The sequence below is a fragment of the Arachis hypogaea genome, chromosome 3 (genome assembly GCF_003086295.3).
Source record: "Arachis hypogaea cultivar Tifrunner chromosome 3, arahy.Tifrunner.gnm2.J5K5, whole genome shotgun sequence".
NCBI lineage: Eukaryota > Viridiplantae > Streptophyta > Magnoliopsida > Fabales > Fabaceae > Arachis > Arachis hypogaea.
Genome location: NC_092038.1, coordinates 65075316 through 65084925, shown reverse-complemented (window position 1 = coordinate 65084925; position 9610 = coordinate 65075316). Strand labels below are relative to the sequence as shown.

General features: G+C 30.0%; 2 protein-coding genes across 2 annotated transcripts; both read right to left on the bottom strand.

Moving 5' to 3' along the window:
- Positions 1 to 2114: 2114 nt before the first annotated feature.
- Positions 2115 to 2672, bottom strand: LOC140183502 (ATP-dependent DNA helicase RRM3-like). Its single transcript, XM_072231951.1, has one exon. It carries the CDS (start codon positions 2670 to 2672, stop codon positions 2115 to 2117), a length of 558 nt encoding a protein of 185 aa, XP_072088052.1.
- Positions 2673 to 3034: 362 nt separating this feature from the next.
- Positions 3035 to 3988, bottom strand: LOC112779052 (uncharacterized). Its single transcript, XM_025823315.1, has one exon. It carries the CDS (start codon positions 3986 to 3988, stop codon positions 3035 to 3037), a length of 954 nt encoding a protein of 317 aa, XP_025679100.1.
- Positions 3989 to 9610: the final 5622 nt, after the last annotated feature.

The window sequence follows — 9610 nt, the reverse complement described above, 5'->3', positions numbered from 1 at the left end:
GTAAAGAAGAAAAATTACTGTCTTTTTTTTGGCGATTATAGATCAAACTATAAGTAAAAATGTTAAGATAAACCTAAAGTAATTTCTGAATTTGTACCGAGTAAAAATCCTTAGCAATTCCTCACACATCTTCTTATCAATAAATTCTTGAGCCTTGAAGAACTAAAAAATTTAGAAATAAATAAAATATACCACATGCCAATACAAATTTCATTATATTTGAATGACAATTTAACAATGAAAAAAAAAATAAAACCTGTAAAATTAAAATTTCTTGTTTGAAATTGGATTTCCTACACATGCACAACAAAAGAAGCCATTAATCCCTCTGTAGAGCGTTCAAATCTATAATTATCTGATATTACCTCTATTTTGTGTGGTTTCTTAATCTAATGATAGGTACCTGCAATGTTGTTCTTTACTAACATGAGTTGGTTCCGCTTCTGTGAGTTTGTTGCTGGAAAAAGAAAAATGTTTAATTTATTATCACTGGTTTAAAATTATTTTTTGCAACTTTATTCAACATGGGAAACATAATCTCCGTTGCAATCTCAGAGTAACCATTTAATATTTTAGGCATAAACTCTATCCCTTTATTTAATGGAAAAAGAAGAGTATAGAAGGGGGGATAGATAATAAGCATATCAATAATATTCTTATTACGATGATTGCATTACCTTGTATGTTGTTGGAACAGTATTTCCTTTTTTATCATCTTCCAGAATTTGGTCTTGTCTATTTTAACCGTTCCTCCCCAACCAATAGAATAAATTTCAAAGGAATGAACCTATTAGATAACATATGATTATGATTACTAACATAGAAATAGAAGTATGTATATTTAATGCAATTTTCACAGTAATTAATTTAAAAAATTACTTTATTGTCTATTGGTTTGATTGATGCAATTACTTGCTCATCTTTCCATACACTCCAGAGACTTTGGAATCCTTCTTTCTGTAATTGATATTTGTTAATATATTTCTAGTATATCTAGTATGTCTCAGTTAATGATAATTAGTACGTACCTGTTGCGTAAAACAGATGTTCAAATTCGTTGTCTTTATCTCCTGGCATATATTGATGAGCTCCTTTGAAATCAAATTGTCTATTAAAAAAATATAAGTCATTAGTCGTCAATAAATTAAAGTTTGTATATAAAAATATCTCTATTAATGAAAAAGATTTAAAGATTAAAATTATATGAAGACTGAATTGTACCAAGAAGTAACTACACACAGATTTGCTAAGAACATAAATTACCTGTGGTGGAGGTAACAATATTTCTTTGAAAACTACATTTCTGATAAATTATCCACTTGTTCCATCTATTTTTCCTTCTTTGACTAAAATTTTATAGTTGACTGAGAAATACTTCGAGACAGAGCAACATGTAATTGCCTTTAGCTAAATACATGTTTATGGAGATAGATCCCTACTTTAGGAATGGTCTATCCTTGTGATTTGTTTATTGTTATTGCAAAACTCAACCTTACAGGAAATTTCTTCCGGATAAGTATAAAATGCAATCCTAAATTTTCTGTTATTTTGTGTTTTATCCAAGGCAAGAAAGCTCTTTTTCCACAGTGATGGCCGGTTAAAATCTCTACATCCAACATGTTTTGAAAAGTTCTACGATATAGTAACCTTGTACCATTGCATAACCTGGCCTTAGGGTCTATGTTTCTCAATAACATCAAAGGTGCACCTTTATTTACCTTCAACACATGAGGTGGCAACCCGCCTGTAGAAACTAAGTTAAGGTATTCTTGTTGATATATATTATTAGCATCTCCTTTTACCTCATCAAATGAGACTAAATTTCGTTCTTCTCCTAGAAACTGGTTGATAATTATATCATTAAGCTATTGCACATCATGATTTTTTGGCGTCAATATTGCCTTTTTTACCATGTAAGAAGCATCCCACCCATGAGATTGTAAGTTTGAAAATATTTCTTCTATTAACTTGTGTAATGATGTTTCACCCTCCCATGGAATTGTCATATTTGCTTGTATCCGTACAAAGTCTTCATGTATGGTGGGCTTAATTCCATCACTAATGCGCATAAGACACTCAGCAAAAACATGATCATTAGAAGATCGCATATTTTGTCATAAATGGAGAATTTTAGTGGAAGCCCATAAATTAGACTTAACTATAGCTGAAATCATTTGTGACTTACTACCTTTCGGTACGACAGGCACTACTTGGCGGAAATCTCCTCGTATCACCATCACTTTTCCTCCAAATGGCATATCATTTGCTAATATGTCTCTTAGAGTGCGGTCTAATGATTGCACTGATTCTTTATTTGCCATTGGTGCTTCATCCCAGATGATTGCCGTTGTTTGTCTAATCAGCTTTGCAAGATCTAATTGTTTACTTATATTGCAAATGGATGATGGTTCTAAATTAATTAGGATCTTAAATCTAGAATGGGCTGTTCGACCTCCAAACAATAATGTTGCAGCTATTCCTGATGATGCAGTTACCAAGACAATATGACCCTTATTTCTCAATTCTGCAATTATAGCTCTGTAAAGAAATGTTTTGCCTGCTTCTCCTAGCCTATTAACAAAGAACACTCTACTTTCTCTTCGATCAATTATATTCATAATGCACTTGAAAGCTTTAGATTGGTCATTGTTCAATCTTTCTATGGAACACATGTCTTTCCGGGGTACTTCGACGGACAGTTCTTCTTGGATAACTCTGGGTATCAAGTTGTCATTGTCATTTTTATGAGTAAGAGCTGGCAAATTGTATTGTGTAATATATTTTTCGTGCTAAAGGAGTATAATATATATATATCCCTGAGTAGCCGATTTGTGAACACTAAGGCTATTGTAGTACTGGTTGACGGAAAATCATCCACCATATATGATAAAAATTCATCCTATAAGCTTCTTACATCTGTAGGCTCACAAAATATTAAGATGGTTGCAAACAACCTTCGTAAAGCACATGGAAATCGTAAAACAGATGCCTTAACCAAATACACTCGGATGCTATTGTCACTCTCTATCAATCCTCAATGTTGAGCAGATTGCTTGAAGGACAAAAATTGGACCCCATTCACTGTTAGCAAGTCATCCCAACTGATTGATCCTCTGACATTAGATAACAGAAGGTGCAAATAGAATTTTTCTCCTTCTGAAAGTGATACAGTATAAATTTGACTGATGGATCCCCTCTGTGTCTTGCGCCGATGCCATTCCTTTTCCTTGTTGTGCCAAGTGTAATACTTTAGAATTTCCTTATACAAAAGATGCCTAGATTGTTGGTCCTCCTCACGATTTAAGGCAAAAAACTCAGTGAGCATTGTTCTAGAGAAATAATCATCATTAAGTATTTCAGGAATAATTTGGTGATCATAGAAGCTTAGTTGATGTTGATTTGGCAAATGAATTTGTAACCTTTCCATTGATGGATACATTTGGTAAAGGTTAAATTTAAATATTCTCCAACAAGCCTCTGGAGCAGCGATCCATCTTGCATCAACAAACTGTTGGACCTCGTCAACATTAGAACCATTGTGAACTTCCATTGCAACCCAATCTAGACCCTTGTAGCAATACTTGTAGAGATACTTTATACTCTTAATGCTACTACATATCTCAACATTAATATGGCAATCATACTTTAGTAGTAGCCAAGGGTTGTACAAAACTACCCATCTCTTGTCAACTGTGACATTTTGGTTAATTGGTATTGGAGTGTCGAATCGTCGCCTATATTGTGGATATGAGTCGTCACCTCTTCGTGTTTCTGCTGCGAACTCTTTTGGATAGTTACGCTTACATTTGCCATTTTTCATGCAGGGTGAAGATTGATTAAGTGTTCCGCAAGGACCATAAATCATATGTTTTAGCACTGCATCATGTAGGTGTGGTTCTACTTCTTTAGATGATATCTCTACACGTACCAAACTATCATAATGCTTCGTGTCAATTAACTTGTCATTGTTTTCTAAGATTAGCAACATATGTACATGTGGCAACCCTCTTTTTTGAAACTATGTGACATAAATATAGCTCTTCACCTTTCCCAAGACACACTTAATAATTACATCCTCTTTCAGCTGTTCAAATTTGGCTTAAAAAATTCTTGTTGTTAGGTCTGGACGATCTTGTAGAGTTTGAACTGGGTTGAATTCTGAAGTAATTTTAGTCTAAGATGGATTGCATGTCATTGTGAGAAAAATATCTGGCATGCCCTCTTTAAGAACAATCACCATTCCATCTTCATATTGTTGGGTCATGTCGCGACGGCTACCAATAAACGACGATGGTAATATTGTTCTTTTTCTTCCAACATTTTCTGAGGATAAATATAGACAAAAATATTATTATTTTTAATAATTATTTTAGGTAATTCTTAATGATTTACAAAGTAGCAATTAGATACAATAATATTTACCTACATTGGTTTCTCCTGTCTGCAAGGCATCTTGTAAGCCTTGGTATAATTCAGCCCGTAATTTCTTCTGTCTAGTTCGAACCTATCTTAACTTTCCAGTTTCAATTTTCACATAGTTATCAACAACATATTATTTTAGTAGTCACCCTGCTTGCAATATGGTGGAATGATCATCGGGGAGGATCTACAAATTTTTAAGAATTTGCAAAAAAGATTAGATACATTGAACAATTTTTTGGTAGAATTTTATTGAAGTCTATACTGCGTAGGAAATGGGGATTTGTACCTGGAACATATAGCTATTATATGTTCGGCATGATACTTTGCCGCCACTTTGACTTCGAGTATTTCCAAATGGAAAAAAGAAGAGGATATTGTAGTGGATCATAATAGCCAACGAATTCCTGAATCCTTTGTAGGCTACCAGCATGAGTTTGCACCTTAATATCTCGCCCACGAATCGTTATTTCAACGTCATCACCAAAAATTATAGCTGCTACGTGGGAGCAGTTGGAAGACTATATTGTGGCTAATTTGCAGGTTGCTCTCTAATGACCAAACTACACTCATGTACATCTAACCGTTGTGCAAGCTGGCGAAACACATGGAAAAAAGGATAATACCAATGTAACAATTGTTGTAACTTAAAAACTAATGTTTCATGCAGCTGTTTGTTCTCTAGCATCCTATTCTGCAACTTGTGCTCAGTATCATATATGTACAGTTGCAAAAAACGTGGTCATGTGTCCTGATCTGGATAAAATCCCCCTATACTGTGATATATTGAGCCTTGAGCACGAAATGTATATATACCACAACCTATTATAGCCAGTTGTTTGTCTATGTGCACACCACACGAAGTGAAGGAAAATACATGATTGTATCCATGAATATGTTTTCTAAAATGGTTTCCTTTTGCAGAGGGATCCAGGAAGATTTCAAGCAATTCTTGAGGAGCATTTACTTGGGGAAGAGAAACTTGTCCCCCATTACAGCACATCTCGAACGTTTCATGGTGAAATAGACGTGCGCTACAGTAATGACATGTCCTTGGGATTGGTAGCAGAGTTCGAATTATTGTTGCATCCTCTTGAAAATTTTGAGCACAATTGTGGGATGCTCGAACATTTTGTCTAATTTCTGTACTCGTATTAAATTTATATATATTTGGTTACATTCATAATGAAAATCAGAAAATGATTAATTTTGTACCAACTTAAAAAAAGGTACTTTGTTGATTATAAATACGAAGAATTACTTCCATTATAGTGATCATAAAAAAGAGATAAGTTACTATCAAATAGTTAAGTGATGTTTCAATAATTTTTTTTAACTTTGTTACACTGTATAATATTGTGATGTTGTTTGACTTTATATTTTTCAAATTTTGTTATTCAGATGTATTTAACAACCTTAATTCTAAAATATTTTATTTTATTCTTTATAAAGATATTTTTTATTCGTTAAATAAATATTTTTATTTTTTTATTTAATTATAAAGAAATATTATTTATTGTGTAGCAAAATAGTTTTATTCTTTTTTTAATAAAATCATTTTGTTTTCTTTTATTTGAAACTGTTATAACCAAGTTAACATCACATACGATCTATAATAACATTATATTATTTTAAGAGCAATGCTAGGGGGCCAGCAACATTTGTGATTGGTAGCCATCAATTAGCCATCAATAATGATTTGATGGTGTGAAATTGGTGTGATATTTCATCTAATGGCTCACCTTTCTCTGCTGGTTACATGCTGGCCAAAATGCAATAAAATTGTTGGCCCCCTAGACTTTTCCTTATTTTAAATGTTTATTATTTCCTTGTTCCATTATATATTTTTGTTTATATGTTAACATTATGTTTGTTATGGACTATTTTTTTTAGATTAAATAGTCAATACAGTATACTTTGAGTCTGAAATATATAAAAGTTTTTTTAAGAATGCTATCTTTATATATCATAATTTTTTTGTATAAAGCTCCCAGTTGGATCAGTTGTCTTATAGCATTTTTTAGTTAATTATCTTATATAGGGCATGGCAATTTTTTCCTTTGGCTAAATTTTTTAGTTTGTATGTTTTGTTTCATATTTTTAAATGTTTAGATATTACTAATCGAAGTAATACAATACATGACGATAATATTGGTTCGTATTTTATTTATTCTACTACTTCTAATAATTTTTATTTTGTATGCTTTCGCCTAGAGATGCCATTTTAATTTTTACTATTCATTTTATTTCCTAAAATATATTTTATTTAATTATTTTATTTTGTCATACTTGTGTGAATTATAACAAAATGATTCAACAAAATATAAAGTATTTTAAATTAACTATTTTTTTTCATTTTCACTAAAGTTTACATACTTTTTCATTTTAATTGGTAAATAAATATTTTAAGTATCATTTTGGTTTGTATAAAACTTTTTGTATATAGATTTTAATTTTTTTTGTTAGGCACTATCACTCTCTTTTATAATTGGTTCTTGTAATGATCTTAAATAAATAAATAAATTTTTTAACATCAATGATGCTCACACTTAATGTTTACTATGAATACATTAATATGCTAACATATAAGGATAAAATAATAATTTTTTTATAAATTTATTTACCTATTAAAATTGTGTAACAATACTAAATATATAAAGAAAAAAAGTAGAATACTAACCAATTATATTTTTTTCACGTCTACTGTTTTGATCAGATCTATTTCCATGAATTTCTGATAGTATGTAAAAAGAACACATTAACAAAATTATGGAATTGTTCAATGAATTAAGTTTGTACAGTATCAGTGGTAATTGAGAGGTTACTTTATAAGAAACAAATCATACAAAATTAAATTGATTGGAAGTAATAGAATACGTAGAATATCTATCAATATTATAATTATCCAAACTCTGAATAACTAAAAAAATAGATAGTGACACGTAAAAAACAAATACATGATAGGCCGTTTGAGTTCCCGTAAAAAGTTACCATTTGAAAAATGATTCAAGTGTAACCGTATAATAAATTTATTAAGTGAAAAAATTATCATTTATAATTTATAATGTTATATATATTTATTAAAAATATTTGAACCTTTGTTTTGTATTAAATAAAATGTTTGAAAGAATTGTAGAATATTAAAAATAATATGAAATGTAAAATTCTATTAAATATTAATTGGACTACTGTTATTATGAGCATCTGAATAATAGCAATCATATTATTGAAACGACAATAATATATTTTAAATGATTATATTTTACAATGTATAATTATTCTTTAGGGATAAGTAATTCCTGAATATAAAAATTATATTAAAATTGTAGCTTAATAATTATATTAAAAATGGTAAATTTATCAATTTAAATTTATATAGTGAAGAAATTGCCACTTCTGATATATCTAGTTTTTTGAAGGAAAAGTATATAAAAAAAATATCAGAATTATCAACTATTTTTTTCTGTTATACAGTGAACAAATTTAAATTACAATTATATTATTACACATATATCTAATATAATTTTTTTATAATGATACGGCAGAACATTTTATATTCTTATAATAATATTATTTAAGACAATAATGAAAGATTTATTGAATCAAAATTTAAGAAAAAATAAATTACTTTTAACTAAATAAATATATGGGAGTCCTATCCATATTTATTACCATTTGGTCTATTACTTGAATCAGTTGCGCTTTTATTATGAGTATCTAAATATTTAAAAAATTTATTGTTAGCATGAAAATAATGTATGTTGAGAACATAAGACTACATTCGGTAGATAAATTACAGATAAATAGTACTAAGAGTACATTCACATAGATATATTGTAGAAATAATTCAAATTAAATGGCAAACTAAATTGTAAAAAAAAAATGTTAAAAAAATATACCAGAATTATCCACTAAGTTTTTTGTTACAGAATCAAAAAAATTAATAACAAATATATTATTAAATATTGAGCATATATATTTTTCTTATAATAATATAGTTATAAAAATTTTATATCTGTATAATATTATATTAAAAAATTAAGAAATTATCTAATAATTGAGATTATAATTATGTAAAGTACATTAAGACAATATAATAATATCTATAATAATATTATTTAGGCCAATAACAAAAGGTTTATTGAATAAAAATTTAAGGAAAAATAAATTATTATTAATTAAATAAATATAAATATACAGGATTTCTATCCATATTTGGACCATTTGGTATATTACTTGAACCAGCTCCGTTGTTATTATGAGTATCTGTGTATTTAGAAAATTTATTATTAAAATAAAAATAATGTAAATTTGATAATTTAAGGGTACACTCAAGAGATAAATTATACATAATTGGTACTAAGAGTACAGTAACAAAGATATATCGTAAAAAATAATTCATATTAAATGATAAACTAATAACATAAATTTATTAATGGGAAGTATAACTTAGAGTACCTTATACAGAGTATTGACGAGTGGGTATATTTGTGATATCTTGTATTGGTGTTATCATGTTAGTTGGACCACTAAATGTATCGATTTGTTTTCCTCGTCTAATACTCTCTCGGTAACTGGCACACCTGATGCCAAGGCATCTTAGACTAGTTTCACTAGCCTTTTTCTTAGTTTTTATTAGGTTTTATGCACTTTCTTGAGCAATAAGTAAACGTTTGGATGAAAGTTTCATGCATACCTTGATTTATTCAAACATGGTTAAATTGAAGCATTTTCATGAGATTTATGCTATATTTACTTGTGTGTTAAGAATGATGCAAACACTTGTGAATCTAGCAAAGCTTTTATGCATGTACTGGTTGATGATAGGTGAAAAGAAGCAAGGAAGAATGATGGAAATAAGCTGAAGAATGGCCATAGAAAGAAGAAAGGAAAACAACGTTGTTGGCCAATGTTGGCTCATCAACGTTGCCTCAAACATTGGAGGAAGGGGCTGCAACGTTCTGTAATTGCTGGTGCCAACGTTGGAGGGAACGTTGGCTCACCAACGTTACCTCCAACGTCTTTAATGAGACTTAAATCTGGAATTGTGAAAATTGCCTTGTGTGTGTACGCACAGCGTTGTGTGCATACGCACAAGAAGAAAAATTCAAGGTGTGCGCACGCATAAGGCAGCGTGCGTACGGACAAGGAGCAATGTTGGAGGCAACGTTGGCAATCCAACGTTGGGTCC

Coding starts and splice junctions, on each gene's coding strand:
- LOC140183502 (XM_072231951.1), bottom strand. CDS start 2,672: ATGTGTTCCATAGAAAGATTGAACAATGACCAATCTAAAGCTTTCAAG.
- LOC112779052 (XM_025823315.1), bottom strand. CDS start 3,988: ATGTTGCTAATCTTAGAAAACAATGACAAGTTAATTGACACGAAGCAT.